Source organism: Microcaecilia unicolor, chromosome 3 (assembly GCF_901765095.1).
Source record: "Microcaecilia unicolor chromosome 3, aMicUni1.1, whole genome shotgun sequence".
NCBI lineage: Eukaryota > Metazoa > Chordata > Amphibia > Gymnophiona > Siphonopidae > Microcaecilia > Microcaecilia unicolor.
The window spans coordinates 24,280,229-24,301,669 of record NC_044033.1 but is presented as its reverse complement, the minus strand read 5'-3'; the positions used below and the strand labels follow the sequence as shown (position 1 = coordinate 24,301,669).

General features: G+C 46.4%; 1 protein-coding gene across 1 annotated transcript in view; it reads right to left on the bottom strand.

Annotated features, from left to right (window-relative positions):
- Window positions 1-21,441, bottom strand: part of MTA3 (metastasis associated 1 family member 3) — a 429,588-nt gene that overhangs the window by 187,002 nt on the left and 221,145 nt on the right. The window contains 1 exon segment of the mRNA XM_030195789.1: window positions 12,932-13,006. Within this exon segment, the coding sequence (XP_030051649.1) occupies window positions 12,932-13,006 (75 nt within the window).

Below are 21,441 nucleotides of genomic sequence, written 5' to 3'. Positions count from 1 at the left end.
TACATTTTTTGGACTGTACAACTGGTAGGATATGGTAAAAACTGTTTAACTTAGAAGCTTCTGTTACTTTTGTACAGGCAACAGTATAATCGGGCTCCTATATTAGGGTTGTCAAACTTAGGTTAGCAGACAGACTACCACGTTGCAGCTACATCTAAGAAAACAATTGAAAACTAGGTAGATCATAAAGCTTGCACTTCAAGTTGCAGTGAACTCACGAAGACGTAATAGGGGAGAGCCCTGAGGGTCTCCACAGGATATCAAAAATGTGAAAACATACCACCAATGTTTACTGTATATAATCTATCTTTCAAACGTTTTTTGAGCCAATCAAGAACTGTCCCACTTATCCCCAAATCACTCAATGTATTAAACAAAATGGTATGATCTACCATGTCAAACTCTGATGCCAAGTCAAACTGTAAGGGTAGTGCTTGGTCACTCCTTAATAATAATTTCTTTTACTTTGGTGACTACAGCAAGCAAGAGACTTTTGGTGTTGTGCAGGCTCCAAAAGCCATGTTGAAAGGATGTAAGATAAAGTGCTTATCAATGAAGTCTGCCAGTTGTTTGGCCACTAGTGATTCAGCTAATTTAATGAAGCGAGGAATGCTAGCAATCAGTCTGTAACTAGCAGACTGGGAAAGATTCTGCTTGGGACAAACTATTCATTAGTGACTTTATCCACAAAACAACTGCTGAAGGGGACTGTCTTCATAAAACAGAAATACAGCAATCTAACAGACACGAAGGGCTAGTTATTTTAGAGATCTGGCAACCAACTAAAGTCTCTGAAACAGTGTCAAAAATGGTCCAAGGGGTGCAGCTCTGGATTTGCCGGTATGTAATTCCTAGGCTCCACAAAGCAACATTCTAGTGAAGCATCACAAGGGAGTATCCTAACAGAGCAAGGACAGCAAATCACATTAGTGGAACACCCTAGAACACTCTCCAGTGGAGCACCATGAACAACCTAACAGGGCATCACAGAGCAATCCCTTAGTAGAGAGCGATAAGCAGCCCTCTAGCAGGGAGCCATGAAGCAGATCCCTTAGCAAACTGCCATAGAGAACTCGCCTAAAGAAGAATCACAAGATAACCACAGGAGTACCACGAAGTAACATCCTTGCAGAACACAATAATGCAGCGTCACAAAGGAGAGCCCTAGAGGAGAATCGGAAAGGTGCATCTTAGGGCCACCTCATAGAGAGATGCCCCAGAACAACATTCCAGAGGTCATCTTAGACCCTCGCTGTACCAGCTGCAGGCTGGGAAACTCACCTTCCCTCGGAGGCTGAAAACAGGAATGACCTATCAGTCCTCCTTATAGGAAGATGACACCAGTTCGATAAAGACATTAGTGTCTTCCCAGATGGGTCCTGGACTGGTCAAGTTGGATTCAAGGAAAGGAAACTAGAAGGTAAGGCCAAATTTCACTTTCCTTATCATTCTGCTAGACCAGTCCAGATAACTGGGACATATCACAGCTGTAAAGCCCTCAGGTAGGAGAATGTCAAGCCATGAGGCACACCATTTATCACAGGCAGCCTGCAGCAACTATCCTCCACAAAGAATACTGCCAGCACAATGGCTATTGGCCCTAACAAGTGAAAATAGTGACATTTAGTCTTAATTTCCTTTCCTTGAGTCCTGACAGTCTAGTTCAGACCACCAAGGTAGAGAAAAAGACAAACATGTTTGGGTGACATTACCAGTACAACAGTGGGTGAAGCCTGAAACTAGCTGGTATGTAGCAAAACAAGCCACAAAAAACAAGTACTCCAAAGAATCCCCAAACTCAACTATGAAAAAACACCATATTGAACATGAAGCAATGCAAAAGGCAAGGTCAGAAAGGACCTGTGTCTCCAAAAATGCTAGCACTCCTTTTACAAGCAGCCAAACCTTATAATTCCTGATGTCTCATCTACTCCTTGAATGATCCCCTTTTTTTTTTATTTCTTCTGGGTTCCTGAAGAACAAACGTAGAGACAACCAGTCATCAGTCTTCCTCAGGTGAGAAGCTAGATTAGTATATCAGAACTCAAAGGAAGGAAATTACTACTACTACTATAAATCACTTCTATAGCGCTACCAGTCGTACGCAGCGCTTTACAATTGAACATGAAGAAGACAGTCCCTGCTCAAAAGAGCTTACAATCTAAATCATGACAAACAGACAGGACTAAAAAGGATAAGGGAAGGATAGACAGAAGGACACATAAGGATAAGATAAGATAAAAGTTACAAGTCAGGAGTTGAAAGCAGCATCAAACAGGTAGGCCTTTAGCCCGGATTTGAAGGCAGCCAGGGATGGAGCTAGACGTAATGGCTCAGGAAGCCTATTCCAGGCATAAGGTGCAGCGAGATAGAAGGAGCGAAGTCTGGAGTTAGCGATGGCGGAGAAGGGTGCAATTTCATCTTCCTATTCATCCGGATAGACCAGTCCAGACCACCGAGATGTTTCAGAAGGGTGGAAGGAAGACAAGGCTCTCTGAATCACTGCACTGCCAAAGGCTCTGTCATCTATGGCCCAGACATCCAGTCAGTAATGTTTCACAAAAGAGTACAAAGGGGACCAGGATGCCGCCCAACAAATATCCTCTGGGGCAATGGCCCAGGCCTCCATGGAATGGGTTCTCAAGCCCATCAGGACTTCCTTTCCAGCCAAGATGTAAGCCACCTGATGGGCTGCCTTAATTCAGAACACAATGGAAGCCTTAGAAGCTGCCTCACCTGGTGGCCATGGAAACAGTCCAACCTTCAGAAGCTGTTGGTCACTGACAGATACTGAAGTAAAACCCTGAGCACACTCAAATTCTGCAGCAAAAGACCATCTCCTGCATGAACCTCCAGAGAGAAGGTGGGAAAGGAGATCCCCTAGTTAAGGAGGTGACACCACCTTAGGAAGAAAACATGCACAAGGATACAGAATTGTCCAAGACAGGAAAGCGCCTGGAGGTCAGAATCCAACATGCAGAACAGATGGCCACCAAGAAGGCAGCCTTTAAGGAGAGACCTTTCAGGACAGGCTTGAAGAGAGCACTACATGAGCCCTCAGGACTAAGGAAAGATCCCACTGTAGAAAAGCAAGAGGCAACGGGGGCCAAAGGTGCTTAATGCCCCACAAAAATCTGATGACATCCAGGAGAGCAGTCAGGGACCGACCCCCCCCCCCCCCCATCCCCCACGATAGGGCCTCAAAAGCAAGACAATACTGTTTAAGAAAATTTAGGACAAAGTCAAGATCAAACCACTCCTAGAGAAAGGAAACAAGAGCTATCACATTGGCCTTCCAAGGGGAGAGAGGTTGCCTAGCACAGCAGGACCTAAAGACCTTCCCAGACCCTCACATATGCCAAAGAGGCTGGCAATTTCCAAACTCAGGAGTAAGGTATTCAACACCCTCAGAGGATAACCCTGGCAGCTTCAGTGGAACTGCTATGAGCCAAGCCACATGCCATAAGCAAAACAGGCTCTCCGTTGCGATCAGGCATGAAGGAGAGCCCCCCCCCCCCCCCCCCACCAAGCACCTAGGCAAGGGAGAATTCAAACTGTTGAGACCTGGGCTCCATCAAGAGAGGAGCACTCTCTGCAGAGGGTGCATGTGATCCCTGGCCTACAGAATCACTTCAAGAGTAGCCGCCGTTAGCCCAGCAGCTGAAGGTAATTCCAGGACCTAGTAGCTGAATGAGCACAAGATGCCACTTTCTGCCTCTCCAGCTTGTCACCCTCTGACGAGTCATACAGACCAGACCCTGACTGGTTGGAAACCATATGCCTAGGTACTCCAGATACTGCATGGGCTCAAAGTAACATCTCGAAATTGATAATCCAGCCTAGGTTCTGAAGTAGCTAGACCACCCTAGTGGTCTTCGACCTGCAATTCACTTCTGATTCCCTCCTTGTGAAGGAAGGTGGCCACCACCAGCATTAGCTTGGACAAGATCCAGGAGGCCATAATAAACCTGAAAAGGAGAGCCCAGAATTGAAAGTGTCTACCTAACACACACAACCTCAGGAAAAGTTTGTGTTCTGGACAGATGAGGTTGTGGAAATATGCCTCCATCAAGTCTAAGGAGTACAGGAACAACTACAGCTGGACAGAGGCAATCACTGACTGCAGGGTCAAAAATGACATAAGGAGCCCTCTTTCATGGGACCACAAAATACATGAAATAACGACCCTGACCCCACTTTGCAGAAGGCATCTGCTCTACCGGATCCAGAAAGAGCAGATGATTCAAGGCGTCCTTACCATCTGGCATTTAAGGAAAGAGCTAGATGGAGATACCGTTAAAGGCATCAGAAACTGAGAAGCAAGAACTAAGGCATTAACTGTCGCGAAAAACCTCCAGGACCCATTTGTCCAAGGTAATGAGGACCCACTCCTGGATGAAACGGCACAACTGACCTTTCCTGGGAGGGACCCCTGACTTTCACAGGACACTATTGAAGGCACCGGCGAAGGTTCCGGAAAGCCCTCCATCATCTTTTGCCCACTTTGCAGCCCGAAAGGTCTGGCCATTTTGATTCTAGCCTCCTGGGTCCTCAGACAACCTCCTTCAATGAAAACACCCCCGATCCCGGGGACGGGAGTGCCCTCCCGAGGATCTGGCCAATCCCCGAAACCTAATCTCTGGTAGTCTGAGAAGACAGGGCTCCCCAAATTCTTAACCAACCTTTCCAGGTCTTTATCGAATAGCAAACAATCCCAAAAGGGTAGCCTACAAAGGCAGTCCATGGATTCAACATTCACTGTCTGATGTCAGAGAAACATCTCCTGGCCGCCACCACCACTGCAACCAAACTAGCAAATCATACAGAATGCCCACCAAAAAGGCTGCTTATGACTCTAGCCTAGCTGCCTCAGGAGAGGTTGGGGGGGGGGGGGGGGGGGGGGGGGAGGAAGCGCACAAGCCGCCAACCGCATCTCAAGGTGCACTGGAAAAGAATCCATGCTTCAACAGGGACCACAGCTTGCATATCCTTCAGCATAATGCACCCTCTACCTGAACCACAGTATTCTTGGTCAATGCCGTGACCAGGAGGTAGAGAGAAATATTTGTCCAACTGTTTCTGGCGAAGGGAGTAGAGCCACCCCATAAGCATGGCCCCCTCACAGGACTGATCCTGGGGACTCCCATTCCTTAAGGACCATCTCTGAAAAGGCCCAATGGAAAGGGAAGGAACTAGTCGGGTGACAATAACCTACTAAAATATGATGCCCCCCCTACACTCTGGAGGGGGTTCAGCATGAAGCTGAAGGACCTCTGAAACCTGGTCAATCAGTGCACCCAGCTCCTTCTTCATCAAGAAGTGGACTACTGGTGAAGTCTCATTGTCCTCCGGCATGCTCCCTCCCAAGAACTGGAGCATGCTGGAGACCTGAACCCAGAGCACTGTCTTCCCATTCAGAATCTCTGCAGAGAAAAAGCAGGAAAGGTTCTCCGAACTCCCCACTGAGCGCCCAAGTGCATTTAGCTGCCAAACCACAATCAGGGCAAGCCGATCCAGCCATAGCAGGCACGTGGTGGCCACTGCAGGAACCACAGTGTCTGGTATGCATGTGGCACTAAGCCGCCTGGCCAGTGCTAAGGAACAGAAACCCCTGCCCAGCTGGCTGTCTCTACTCCCTGCCTCACTTGAAACCTGAACCTCTTTTGGGTTGTTGTTGGTTTTTTTTTTTTTTTTTTGTGGCTTTGCTTGCTCAAGCAGAAGGAATACAGGGGAACAAATCTTTTTTTTTGGCTGCAACCCTGTTTTGTTTTTTAATGCCAATTCTCTTTGAGCCTTGGAGAAAGGAAAGCTGCCTAGAAAAGACCCCTGAGGGCCAGTGCTAGCTGCTCCAAGAGCTCAGCTCTGAGCGAAGGATCAGACAGGCAAAAGCTCAACTCAACCAGGGACAGCCTTAGAAAAAAATCCCTAGGAGAAATAATGCCCAAGAAAACTGGTTCAGCCCCAGCCACAGCTTGGGGCTGAACCAGTTGAGTGGACCAGTATAAAAGGAGGTATTTCCCTCCCTTTATACTGGTCCATTCAACTGGTTCAGCTCCGACCAGGAGTCTGAAAACTGGCATTTGCTGGAAGGCAGAAAAAGTACTGGCTAGTTCCAGGCTGTACCTGCAGTTGTATTGGTGATGTCACCGGAATATGCTTGTCTTTTTTTCTACCTCCAACTGCTGGTCAGGGGACACAACCCAGTGGTCTGGATTGGTCCATCCGGACGAATAGGAAAATGGCAATATAAAGGACACAAGCTTGGAGTAATACCACCAAAACTGCCCCAAAGGTCAAGCACAGCATTCTAAAGGCCAGACACTTACAAGAACACCCTCTGGGCTGAACAATATAGGACTACATGGATACGATCTTCCAAAGGGGCTGACAGCAGCAACATGGTGTTATGATTGGGGTCTGAACCCCTCTCAAACTTACCTCTTTCCTGGGGGTCAGCTTCTTAGCTGGCTTCTGTTCTGTTTTTCTGTCCTTTCTGAGCTGGCTCTGTCTCTCTGTGCTGGCAGCTTTCAGCAGCATGGGGTTAATTGTCTCACTTCACTGCTGCTGTGGGTGTGGTCTGAGTTGCTCTACCTCTCCCTGGGTGTACTGGCTTCAAGAGATTCTCAGTGCTGCATTGGTGTGGGTTGGGCCTCTCGGGGTTTGAATGTGTTCTGCCTGGCTCTAGGGAGAGTGACATCATCTGGGAGGGCCTTGATAAGGAAGTGGGTTCTTTCCTTCAGGGCCTTCGCAACGTTTGCTTCTGGCTACTTGCTTTAGGTCCAGGTTAGTTTAGTGCAGTCAGTGTGCACTTGTGACTTGTGTGTTTGCCTTCCCTGTTCTTCCCTTTGGCTCCTCTGCTTTCCCTTTTGCTACGGTGTGTAGCACTGCTGTTAGTGCAGTGCTGGAGTCTGGTGCTGGGAGCACCCTTGTTAGTAAGTGTTTAGGAAGCACCCTTTGTTGTTTGGGTATTTGGCTTTCCTGCTTGTTTCCTTGTGCTTTCCCCGCTTTTCCTCGTGACCTGTGTTTAGCTGCTGTAGCTTGGTGCTTAGGAAGCTCCGGGGTGAGAACCCATGTTTAGCTGCTGCAGCTTGGTGCTTAGGAAGCACCAGTGTTAGGTCTGGCATTTGTCTTCCCTTCCTTTTCCCTTGTGGCTTCTCTGCACTTCTGTTAGTGTAGGGCGTAGGGGCACCCCTGTTAGTTTCTGTTAGGAGCACTGCTGTTAGTGGAGGGCTTAGGAACACTTTTGGTCACTTTAGGAGTTAGGTGCACTTCAGTTACAGCTTGTTCTAGTCCTGGTCCCTGGGTCGTCCAGCAAGTCCTGCCGGCTACTCGAACCCAGGAGCTCAACTCCTGGGGGGCTTAGTAGCTAAGTGCAGGTGAAGCTGTGTGGACCAGTCCGATGTGCTCCAGTCCAGTGTTCCAGTCCTGTGTCCTCCAGTCCGGGGAATTCCAGTCCAGTGTTCCAGTCCGTGTGTTCCGGCTCGCTGGGTGGTGCCTGCAGTCCCTGCCGGTGTCGGTGTGCTTGCCCAGAGTTGGTTGGTGGGTTTTGCCTGCTGCTGTCGCTCCTCGTCAGCAGCCCAAGGGCTCACGTTTGCTCCAGAGCCCGGCCCTGCGGGCTCTGAACCTGAGAACCTGACACATGGGAGCACTTTACCATAATCAAGTACCACAGTGAAGAACATGGAAAAGAATAAACACACCAGGAGACAAACAACCTGGGAGCTGCCAAAACTCAGGACTAAATCTCAAGCTACACATCTACCATTGTGGAGGACCACCTACCAAATCCTAGAGCCCTGGAGTGATTACAGAGCTTGAATGGGCTGTCTCTGAAACAACATTGTGCAAGACACTGTGCAAGGCTCCAGTACAAAGAAACAGCACTGTAAACATGGTCCATTAAGAGTTGGCCAGCCTTGAACCTGTGACCTTCAGGTTGGAAGGCAGCCACCTTTCAGGAGGAGCCATTCTGCCTCTTAACCACTAAGGACTTGCTCCTCCCCCTGAGTAGCCAAGCCTCTTACAACCAAGCAACAGATAACTGGCAAAAAGATGTAGCATTGCCATTCAGAATCCAGAGATTGTGGTGCTAGCATTACAAAGTCCCGACTCTAAACTCAAGACATACAAGATACCAGATCCTACACAGATTGCTGTCCTTTGCACCAGAAGGGAACCTTCCACTCCCAGGGACTAACTGACAAACCCTTGGGATCAACCCGGGACATGATTGGAGTCTTGCTGCACCTCTGGTACCAGACAGTGTTCCTTGAAAAAAGGAGTTGACTGAGGGAAATTCTGAGGGGTACCTCAGCCCATGAAGAGCAGACTACCACCTTTCAGCCCATCATGTAACAGAAGGCAATAAGGTTCAAATCCCAGACCAACCCCAGACGTATCAATTTAAATTCTGCATGACTGAAGACGTCCAGTCAGGGAGAAGAAAATCCAAAGACTTAGGAATTTAAGTTGGTAGGATCTGTATCCCTAGGCTACAAGACACTGGCCCTTTGAAGGCCGCCAAGTGGTTCCTGAAGAATACTTCAAAAGGCAAAGGGGAAAAGCCAGTCATAAAGGTCCCAAAGCCACTCATGCTTAGGGGCTTGACCTAAGGAATTGATATCTGACCTTACAAAGAGAATTGCCAATCAGCTGGACTAGGGAGAGCTCCAGATCAGACCTGAAGCCAAGGACATAAAAGAAACTGTTGTTCACCCAAGTGAAAACACAGGGGCTTAGGGGCACCTGTTAGAAGTTTCTCCATAAGCCACAATCATCAGTCATGTTTCCCTGAGGATGAAAGGGAACTTTTTAAAAGGCCAAGTTAAGACTACTCAGTGTAGACTGTTAACTTTCGGGTGTCTCATGGTGTGTTTTTTAATTTCATGCTTGGGAGCCAAGAATTTGCAGGTGGTTTGAAGACTGGGAAGGCAGCAGTTTCCTAGCCTCTCCACTTCTCAGTTTTAGAGGACAGCAAATTGAAGCTGGACCATCTGCCTGGGGGATTGCGGGGGGGGGGGGGGGGGGGGGGGGGGGGAAGGGAGAGAGGGGGATGACTCAGGAGGGGGGGGGGGGGGTCATTTACAGTTTTGGTTTCTAAAAAAACCAAACAGCCAATTATGGTTGGTCACAAATTCGGTTTCGGCAGAAATCAAAGACCCTGAGTTCAGTCAGGCTCTACAGGCTGCACACTCTTACTGCTCAACTCACACAAATGACATTTACAATAAGCAGCCGAACTCAGAATTATGGGAAATCATAGGCTACAGCTTTATGAAAGGGAAAGAGGATGGGACGATATACCACCTTTCTGCAGTTACAATCGAAGCAGTTTACATATTATATAAAGGTACTTATTTTGTATAATATACCAGCTAACTACAGCAATTTTTGAAAGGCACCCAAGCCATGAATGAAACAGACCCTTGAACTCCCTCCCTGACTTGCCATGCCACCTAGGAAGTTACATCATCAGAAACCAAACAGTGACCCACCATATTGTATACCAGCTAGGTCACATAATACATCAGGCTTCCAAGCTATGGAGCTTAACTACATGTGTCCGTCGGCAGTCTGAACGGAATACCACTGGACCAGAAGTTCTGAAGCAGCAGTGGTGAAACGGAGGCCACCGTTAACTATGGTCTCAGTCACGGAGGAGCCTTAGAGAAGTTTGTCAAGCTAAGTACCTTCTGTATTTTTCTTGACACTAAAAAAAAGTTCAACAGTGCAGTAGATTTAAACTGTTTTTGATGTTTTGAAGTTTAAAGCTCCAGGAGGTTTTTTCCAATGATGAAGAAGCCCTAGCCCTTCTACCCCTGTGTTTTGTGGGAGAAGGTGCTTCTTGAGGTTTTTCCTCCTGAAACATCTATGCTTTTGTTCACTTGATGATTGGTTTCCAAGTGTCTATATTTATTGGATTTATCCTGACACCTAGACCATGCAAAGTATAATGGGACAACAACATGAAATAAGATCAGTAATGGGTAGGAAGGGTGGGGAAACATTCAAGGTGCAGGAAAAAGAGGGAAATACCTCCCTTTATACTGGTCTCTCAATGATGATCTGGCACAGCCCCCCCCCTCCCCCATGAATTTCTACCAATCAGCACCCAGGAATCTATCAAAATGATGCGGCATTGGGTCCAGTGATGCTGCAGGTACTGGGACTCTGCCAGGCACATGAATGACAAAGATAAGTAACTTTTTAAATGAAATAAGAAATGAAATGTAACTACCCAAAACAACCTTTTTGGGGTTTTTACCCTTTAACTGATCAATGAAACTTCACAACCCACTCATAAACCACATGTCCACTAGTGACCAGCTACATGTGTTACTAATTGTTAGCAGCTAGCAGTGTTAACTGCTAAAATGTCGCTAAAATTACAGTACTATATAGTTATACTACCAATAAATTTCCTCAGATTTCAAGATATCTCTACACCTTGTTTGAGCTCTTCCCATACCCTTGGGTAGTGTGGGCACCACTTGTTAAGAACCCCAGTTTTAGAGTAATAGAATTGGACTAACGATGAGAAAAGTCAACTGGAGATTTTCCTCACACTGGAATTTGTGTGCAAGTCTCCTGGTTGTAATGGTTCATAGTTTAACAATATTAACCAAAGTTTAAGACTGGCTGCACACTCTTTCTAAGATTGACTTTATAAAATAGGTAAATATTTCAATTTTTCGCAAGCTCCATTATAAAACCCCGTTCAGTTTTAATTGAATAAAATTAATTGAAATAAGACAATTTAATACAGAATTAGTTACAAATATGACAAAGACAGCATCTCGTTACATTAGGAACAGAATTTTAGTTTGGTAACTCATGTAATACTGTCCTCAAATACTAATTATATCTGATCTTCATATTACACACTACACATATGGTACACATTCTATAAAAGTGTGAAGAGCAATTCTATAACTGAGCTTCTGAACTTATGTGCACTTTATGTGCCTAAGTGCACTACGTGCTATTCTAGAAGGAGGCACGTAAGTGCCTTAACAGCCCTTTTACTAAGCTGCGGTAAAAAAGGGCTCTGCGCTAGCGGCGGGACAGTTTTTGCCACACGCCGAGGCCTTTTTTACCACAGCGGGTAAAAAAAGCCGAAAAAAAGACATGGTCACACGGTAAGATTGTTCTTACCACGTGGCCATGCTTGGGGGGGGCACTTACCACCACCCATTAAGGTGGTGGTAAGGACTCCTGTGCTAACCTGGAAGTAACTGCATAGCACACGGTGCTGCCCGATTACCTCTGGGTAACCCCCTGCGGAAATATATATACATAAGTACATAAGTGTTGCCATACTGGAACAGACCAAAAGTCCATCAAGCCCAGCACCCTGTTACCAACAGTGGCCAATCCAGGTGACAAATACCTGGCAAGATCCCCAAAAAGTACAAAACATTTTATACTGCTTATCCCAGAAATAGTGGATTTTCCCCAAGTCCATTTAAAAATGGTCTATGGACTTTTCCTTTAGGAAGCCACCCAAACCTTTTTTAAACTCTGCTAAGCTAACCGCCTTTACCACATTCTCTGGCAACGAATTCCAGAGTTTAATTACATGTTCAGTGAAGAAACATTTTCTCCAATTCGTTTTACATTTAATACATTGTAGCTTCATCGCATGCCCCCTAGTCCTAGTATTTTTGGAAAGCGTAAACAGATGCTTCACTTCTACTCGTTCAACTCCACTCATTATTTTATAGACCTCTATCATATCTCCCCTCAGCCGCCTTTTCTCTAAGTTGAACAGCCCTAGCCACTTTAGCCTTTCCTTTTTGAATATTTCCGCTAGCGCTGGAAATGCTGTGCACTGGGGTGGAACTACCGTCGGCGTCCACGTTGGGCCAGCGGTAGCTCCAGATTGGCATGTGGTAAGCCTGAGCTGGGCTAACCGTTGATTAATAAAGGGGCCCCTTAGTGCTTAACAGCAAGGGGGTGTACATGTGGGCAGAGAATGAGAGGGACATAGGCATGTCCAACTTGTGCGCGTTAACTTACAGAATACTACAACTTATACGCACTGCATGGTGCACTTAGGAGTGCCCAATTACGCCTGTCATTCACGTGGTGTAAAGCAGCGACGCCTAAATGTAGGCATGCCAATTTGGGTTTCTGCTAGTACTCTATAATAGCATCTTGGCGAACACATGTCGTTACAGAATTGGCACTCAGCATGCTTACATAGTAACATAGTAGATGACGGCAGAAAAAGACCTGCATGGTCCATCCAGTCTGCCCAAGACAAACTCATGTGTATACCTTACCTTGATTTGCACCTGTCTCTCCCAGGGCACAGACCGTACAAGTCTGCCCAGCAGTTTTTCCCGCCTCCCAATCACCTGTCCCGCCTCCCATCACCGGCTCTGGCACAGACCATACAAGTCTGCCCTCCCCTATTCTCGCCTCCCAACCACCAACCCCTTTTCCCCCACCTGTTCCGCCACCCAATTTTAGCTAAGCTTCTGAGGATCCATTCCTTCTGCACAGGATTCTTTATGCATATCCCACGCATGTTTGAATTCCGTTACAGTTCTCATCTCCACCACCTCCCGCGGGAGGGCATTCCAAGCATCCACCACCCTCTCCGTGAAAAAATACTTCCTGACATCTTTCCTGAGTCTGCCCCCCTTCAATCTCATTCACGTGGTGTAAAGCAGCGACGCCTAAATGTAGGCATGCCAATTTGGGTTTCTGCTAGTACTCTATAATAGCATCTTGGCGAACACATGTCGTTACAGAATTGGCACTCAGCATGCTTCACTGGAGCGCCTAACTGGAGGCACAAAGTTAAAGAATTGCCCCCACACTGTATAATGTTTCAGTTACAGCAGCACTTTAAAAAAGAAAAGGTATGCGGAAAAAAAAATAACACAAAATGCAATGGCATTAAAAGAACCATTATGATCCTTACCTGTTGTACGTATCTGTCAGTAGTTTTCCACATGTAATAATACTCAATGATGCTAGTAAGAGATTTCCATGGAAGCTGGAAAAAAATAAACCACATTGTTAATGAACAAATGTTAAAATAATTTTAATTAACATACTCATGAATACCATCAGACCAAGTCAGGCTTAAGTATTTTTATTTACTTGCAAGGAGACAGATCTAACTGCAGTCAGAAGGTTGTCTGACTCTAAAAATCCTCCCCTCTGCTTCTTATACATTTTTCTAGGTGCAGGGATACAAAGGAAATTTGTTGCCTGTGTGTCTGTCAACACTTTCATATTTTCTAACATGTTACATTTCTAGGCTACTGGGAGTTAGCTTGTCTGGCTCCCAAGCATTATCTAGGTACATTCCATTCTACTACATTTCAGAGAGTCTACATTTATTGTAGAAATTGTAAGAATGATTAACCCTATGTTAGCAAAACATTTTTTTTACAACAAACTTAAATGTACAGTACACCAATATCCTAGGTATCATCTCATTACATTATAGAAGTCTAATGTGTAGCGTTGCTCATTGGCATTTAAGGCTTTTGAGGAAACAGGGCGCACCCATTTAAGCACTCCAGTGATGTGCAGGGAGCATCTATTCTGTAACAGCATCTGAGCGCTCCAATTCCATTATAAAATGCTAGTGTAAATCTGCATTGGCATGCGAGAACAATCATTTCCACCAGGTAAATAGCAAGTGTAAATGGTTGCGCCAAATTCGCCATGTAGTACACATAACATATATTTATTTATTGAGATATCTTAACCACTTTTATGAAGTGATCCACCCAAGGCAATGTACAGCAGGTACAGTTTAACATAAAACTTACAATTTTGTTAACTGTACAAACAATAATAAAATGACCAAATATAAGAATGAATACCATCAATGAGATAAGCTGGGAGATGGCAAATTGAAACCTAGTAATGGGACTAACATAATACAGCATTAGAAATATACACATTTAACAGCACTGTACAACAATCATACAACAGAAATATTACAATACTCAGCAGAATACAAATGATACCATAATAGTCAGCATAGAAATTCATATAACAGATATGATACTTAAAATTGCAATTCTATTTACACAGGATGCAAAGCGCAAACCATTAAGAAACTCCAGACTGCTCAGAACACCGCAGCCAGACTCATATTCGGAAAGGCAAAATATGAAAGCGCCAAACCCCTTAGAGAAAAATTACATTGGCTTCCATTAAATGATCAAATTGCATTCAAAATCTACACCTTAACTCATAAAATCATTCATGGAGAGGCTCCATCATATACGTCAGACCTAATTGACTTACCAGCACGAAATACCAAAAGTTCATCATGTACTTTCCTAAACCTCCAGTACCCCAACTGCAGAAGTCTTAAATACAAATCAATATGCGTCTAGCTTCGCCTACGTCTGCACACAATTATGCAATAAACTACCGCATACTATAAAAACAACGCACGACTTGACAACCTTCTAGAAGTTACTGAAGACGTACCTGTTCAAAGAGACTTACAAGAAGAATCCTCCTTAATCACTTGATTTCTAATCCATACCAGAGCCTACCAATATTGATCCCTTCTAATTTGATTATTTTATCATATTATTATTATTGAACATTATATCTTATCCTGCTCTCACTTATATGTTATGTATTATCATTTTATTTACCTGTTATTCTTGCACATTAATTCAATATGCTAAACCTCTTACTCTGTTAATAGTGATGCCATTGCAACATAATGTAAGCCACATTAAGCCTGCAAATAGGTGGGAAAATGTGGGATACAAATGCAGCAAAATAAAAACAAATAAATGTAATGTACAATACAAATGAAACACCTTAATTGGCATACATTAGAATATTTAAACAATGTATGATACTATGCAATTCATACAATACAATACAATGAAACATCTTCATAGGTAGACAAGGGGGCAAGTGCAGCTGAGATATATGGAGAGCACAAATTGATAGCACTATCCTCCAAATTCTATAAATGGCAAAATTACATGTGCAATTTTCAGAACAAATAGAAAGGGTAATACAGCACACATAGAAAGTATACAAACAAAAAAAGCAACACTGGGCCTTCAAGACTGGGATAACGCCGTGTTTCGGCGTTATACAACACCAGCCTCAGAGGTCCAAATTTCGCTTCTGCAGTATATACGTTGTGTAAGTCCAATGCCTATGAACTCAACACTTGAAAGGGTATCTGCAGAGAATGATAGCCGCAATGCGAAGATTAGGCTTCTGTAACAGCCTTCTCATTTGCAAAAATCAATGTTAAAAGCTGTGGGAGGTTGTGAAGACAAAAATGAGGGAATTCGAGAATGCATGGGATAAACACTATGGATCACTATATAGAAAAAGGAAGGAATCCAATTAAAACAAACAAAAAACAAATGAATGACCTCACAACTGGAGTAAGATTTGACAGCAGCTTCAGAGGTTGGGAAGTAAGACCAATGTCAGGCAGACTCTTACGGTCTGGGTCTCATAAATGGCAAAAACAGATCAGGATCAAGGCTGGAGTGGGCTTCAATGGCAACTCCAGTAGTTAAGAAGTAGGACTAGTGTCCCAAAATTTGCGGGGAGAGGCAGAGATTAAGTAAACTGGTGTTAAATCATGAAGAAGTGGAACATGTGCAGATTGCCAGATTCAACTCTGGCCATCTTGTTGGGCAGACTGAATGGATTGTTCAGGTCTTTATCTGCCGACATTTACTATGTTACTATACTACCAGCCTTTGAGCTGGCATAAGTGCTCACGCCTCCAAGTGAGGCACATAAATGTGGATTTACTCTAGTATTCTATAGCAGCAGTTCATGGAACTGCCATTATAGAATTGATGTTTAGCGCCCAAATGTTTGGTACCTAACTTTAGATGACCTTTCTTGAATCTACCCCTTAATGCACACTAATTCCTACATTAATTGCATAGCGTGGAATGGGGTGGAGAACAGGGGTGAACTGCATCTTGCAGTTACTGCATGGTAACTTATGTGGGTTAGTTTGTTTTAATTTACCATTTATAAGCTGCCCTATACCACAAAAAAAAAAAAACCCTAGGAAGTTTACAAAACAAACAACCAAAAAAAAACCCCTCAATAACAATAAAATACAAAATAGTTAAAAATACTAATTAAACACACAAATTATAAACATCCTCTCATAACCCACTTCCAAGTTAAAATCTAACAAATTCAGCTCAGTGTCCCAGATACAGTAGTGCCACCTACTCAATAAAAACACAAATTAGCAACTTACACGACAAATCAGATTCTAAATACAATACGTCCACAACCATTTTAAGTCCAAAACAGATATGTTAAAAAATTGTTATTCTCTTCTTAATAATTCTTCAGTTTCCTTCTAAATAATACATAATTTGCCTCTATTTCAATGCAGAGGCTTTGCAAAAAAACACAAAGAACACTAAAGGGGGGAGGTGTTGTTTTACGGTTCACCAATTATTCGTAACTAGCCCCCCTGTTCTGTGCTAGCGGCTGCCGTGCACTAATGCCGACGCAGCCCATTCACTTTGAATGGGCTGTGTCAGCATTGTCGCGTGGCTTAGTAAACAGAGGGGTAGATCTCATTGCAGAAAATGAGACCTCTGCTAAAATAACACATGAACATGGACTACCATTAAGAAAACCACTTCCTAAAACCAACACATTTACATGTGTATATCACATACACAAATACTTATTTTAGGAAGCTGCTATTTGCATGTGGAGATCCATAACACACAGCAATCTTAAAGATGTGTGGTTTGGGTAGAGCTATATTCTACAAGTGCATTCCTCATTTTACAAAGGCAATACACATATGTATGTGAGGTTTTAAATTGGATCAAAGACATGCATAGGCTTTAAAACTGTGCTAGTTTTCACGCAGGATTTCACATGAGGGATTAAAGCAACTATTCTTAATCCCATGCACGTCCATTTTCGGCCCCAAAAAAAAAAGGGCCTTTTTTTGCAGGTGTGCTGGAAAATGGACTTGTGCGTCTCCAATACACGCGTCTACACAAGCACAGGCCGTTTTTCAGCGTACCGTAGTAAAAGGACCCTGTTTTTAATATATGGAGAAGTGGTAAAGTTGTCCTGTGTGGTGTCTGACTTTGTTTTTGTTTTTATCGATGATTTATATTATAGTGCTTATTTTCAAAGCATACAGAGTCTCAAAATGCCCAAATGGATGTCCATTTGCTTGAAACATCCAAATCCCGATTTTGCAAAGGCAGAAAATGGACGTCTAACACTGCAGTATGTCCAAACAACAAGGGGGTATTGTTTTGGGCAGGACTAGGGAGGACCCAAAATTAGGACTTCCAACAGTGTTTACCAAACGGGAAGAAATGTTCAAGTCTAAAAAGAAGAATGTCCTCAGACCTTTTTCAGTGATAGTGAATGATACATACCTGTAGCAGGTGTTCTCCGAGGACAGCAGGCTGATTGTTCTCACGACTGGGTGACGTCCGCGGCAGCCCCCACCAACCGGAAAAAAGCTTCGCGGGACGGTCGGCACGCAGGGCACGCCCCACCGCGCATGCGCGGCCGTCTTCCCGCCCGTGCGCGACCGCTCCCGCCAGTTGAATGACTAGCAAAAGATGAAACCACACAACTCCAAAGGGGAGGAGGGAGGGTAGGTGAGAACAATCAGCCTGCTGTCCTCGGAGAACACCTGCTACAGGTATGTATCATTCACTTTCTCCGAGGACAAGCAGGCTGCTTGTTCTCACGACTGGGGTATCCCTAGCTTTCAGGCTCACTCAAAACAAGAACCCAGGTCAATTGAACCTCGCAACGGCGAGGGTACAACAGAAATTGACCTACGAAGAACAACTAACTGAGAGTGCAGCCTGACCAGAATAAATTCGGGTCCTGGAGGGTGGAGTTGGATTTACACCCCAAACAGATTCTGCAGCACCGACTGCCCGAACCGACTGTCGCGTCGGGTATCCTGCTGGAGGCAGTAATGTGATGTGAATGTGTGGACAGATGACCACGTCGCAGCCTTGCAAATCTCTTCAATAGTGGCTGACTTCAAGTGGGCCACTGCCATGGCTCTGACACTATGAGCCGTGACATGACCCTCAAGAGCCAGCCCAGCCTGGGCGTAAGTGAAGGAAATGCAATCTGCTAGCCAATTGGAGATGGTGCGTTTCCCGACAGCGACCCCTAGCCTGTTAGGGTCGAAAGAAACAAACAATTGGGCGGACTGTCTGTGGGGCTGTGTCCGCTCCAAGTAGAAGGCCAATGCTCTCTTGCAGTCCAATGTGTGCAACTGACGTTCAGCAGGGCGGGTATGCGGCCTGGGGAAGAATGTTGGCAAGACAATTGACTGGTTAAGATGGAACTCCGACACCACCTTCGGCAGGAACTTTGGGTGGGTGCGGAGCACTACTCTGTTGTGATGAAATTTGGTATACGGAGCATGAGCTACTAGGGCTTGAAGCTCACTGACCCTACGAGCTGAAGTAACTGCCACCAAGAAAATGACCTTCCAGGTCAAGTACTTCAGATGGCAGTAATTCAGTGGCTCAAAAGGAGGTTTCATCAGCTGGGTGAGGACGACGTTGAGATCCCATGACACTGTAGGAGGCTTGATAGGGGGCTTTACCAAAAGCAAACCTCTCATGAATCGAATGACTAAAGGCTCTCCAGAGATGGCTTTACCTTCCACACGATAATGGTAAGCACTAATAGCACTAAGATGATTCCTTACTGAGTTGGTCTTGAGGCCAGACTCTGATAAGTGCAGAAGGTATTCAAGCAGGTTCTGTGCAGGGCAAGAACGAGGTTCTAGGGCTTTGCTCTCACACCAAACGACAAACCTCCTCCACTTGAAAAAGTAACTCTTTTTAGTGGAATCCTTCCTAGAGGCAAGCAAGACCCGGGAGACACCCTCAGACAGACCCAACGCAGCAAAGTCTACGCCCTCAACATCCAGGCCGTGAGAGCCAGGGATTGAAGGTTGGGGTGCAGCAACGCTCCGTCGTTCTGCGAAATGAGAGTCGGAAAACACTCCAATCTCCACGGTTCTTCTGAGGACAACTCCAGAAGAAGAGGGAACCAGATCTGACGGGGCCAAAAGGGCGCTATCAGAATCATGGTGCCGCGGTCTTGCTTGAGCTTCAGTAAGGTCTTCCCCACCAAAGGTATGGGAGGATAAGCATACAGGAGGCCGGTCCCCCAATGAAGGAGAAAGGCGTCCGACGCTAGCCTGCCGTGTGCCTGAAGTCTGGAACAGAACAGAGGCAGCTTGTGGTTGGTCTGAGAGGCGAAAAGGTCCACCGAGGGGGTGCCCCACGCTCGGAAGATCTTGCGTACCACTCTGGCATGGAGAGACCACTCGTGCGGTTGCAATACTCTGCTCAGTCTGTCGGCCAGACTGTTGTTTACGCCTGCCAGGTACGTGGCTTGGAGGAGCATGCCGAAGTGACACGCCCAACGCCACATCCCGACGGCCTCCTGACACAGGGGGCGAGATCCGGTTGCCCCCCTGCTTGTTGACGTAATACATTGCAACCTGATTGTCTGTCCGAATTTGGATAATTTGGCAGGACAGCCGATCTCTGAAAGCCTTCAGTGCGTTCCAGATCGCTCGGAGCTCCAGGAGGTTGATCTGCAGATCCTTTTCCTGGAGGGACCACAGACCCTGGGTGTGAAGCCCATCGACATGGCGAGATGCATCCGTCGTCAGCACTTTCGTGGGCTGCGGAATTTGGAATGGACGTCCCAGGGTCAAATTGGTCCGGATGGTCCACCAGAGCAGTGAAGTGCGGCAACTGGTGGAGAGGCGGATGACATCTTCTAGATTCCCGGTGGCTTAAAACCACTGGGAAGCTAGGGTCTATTGAGCAGATCTCATGTGAAGACGAGCCATGGGAGTCACATGAACTGTGGAGGCCATATGACCCAGAAGTCTCAACATCTGCCGAGCTGTGATCTGCTGAGACGCTCTGGTCTGCGAAGCCAGGGCCAAGAGATTGGTAGCCCTCGCTTCGGGAAGGTAGGCCTGAGCCGTCTGGGTATTCAGCAGCGCTCCTATGAATTCCAGAGACTGAGTAGGCTGGAGATGGGACTTTGGGTAATTTATCACAAACCCCAGCAGCTCCAGAAGTTGAATAGTGCACTGCATGGACCGGAGGGCTCCTGCCTCCGAGGTGCTCTTGACCAGCCAATCGTCGAGATATGGGAACACGTGCACTCCCAGCTTGCGTAGATACGCCGCCACCACCACGAGGCACTTTGTAAACACTCGTGGGGCAGAGGCGAGCCCAAAGGGCAGCACACAATACTGAAAGTGCCGTGCGCCCAGGCGGAATCTGAGATACTGTCTGTGACTGAGAAGGGCGGAGAGTTCCTCTGCAAGTACCTGCTTGTGATGGGAGCTGAAAGACTGAGCTCCCGGAGGACAATTTGGAGGCAGGGAGGCCAAATTCAGGGCGTATCCGCACCGCACTATTTGGAGAACCCACTGGTCGGAGGTTATGAGAGGCCACCTTTGGTGAAAAAATTTTAACCTCCCTCCGACCGGCAGATCGTCCGGTACGGACACTTGTAGGGCGGCTATGTTCCCGTGGATCCAGTCAAAAGCCCGTCCCCGGCTTTTGCTGTGGAGGCGCAGGGGGCTGCTTAGGCGCACGCTGTTGACGAGAACGAGCGCGCTGGGGCAGTCCCTGTGCCTGACGAGGCCTTCGGGCCGGCTGGTTGTACCTACGCTTCGCAAAAGAATAGGGTGCAGCCTGCCGGGCCCGGGAAAAACGTCCACCTGTGGAGGTGGATGCTGAAGGCGCCTGATGGGAGAGCTTGTCGAGAGCGGTTTCCCGCTGATGCAGTTGGTCCACCATCTGCTCGACCTTCTCGCCAAAAATGTTATCCCCCCGGCAAGGGACGTCGGCCAGTCTCTGCTGGGTGCGGTTGTCCAGGTCAGAGGCACGCAGCCATGAGAGCCTGCGCATCACTATACCTTGGGCCGCAGCACGAGATGCCACGTCACAGGTGTCATAGATACTCCCGGACAGGAACTTTCTGCACGCCTTCAGCTGCCTGACCACCTCCTGATAAGGCCTGGACTGCTCCGGCGGGAGCTTCTCGACCAGGTCCGCCAGTTGTTGCACATAGGTCCGCATGTGGATGCTCATATAGAGCAGGTATGATTGGATGCGGGTCACGAGCATGGAGGATTGGTAGGCCTTCCTCCCAAACGAGTCCAGAGTGCGAGACTCCCGCCCCGGGGGCGCCGAGGCGGTATCCCTCGAACTCCGTGCCCTCTTGAGAGCAGAATCCACGACCGCTGAGTCATGGGGCAATTGTGGCCGCATTAGCTCTGGGTCAGAGTGGATCCTGTACTGGGACTCTGCTTTCTTGGGAATGGTGGGGTTAGTTAATGGTCGCACCCAGTTCCGAAGCAGCGTCTCCTTAAGGACATTGTGCAGCGGCACCGTGGAGGAC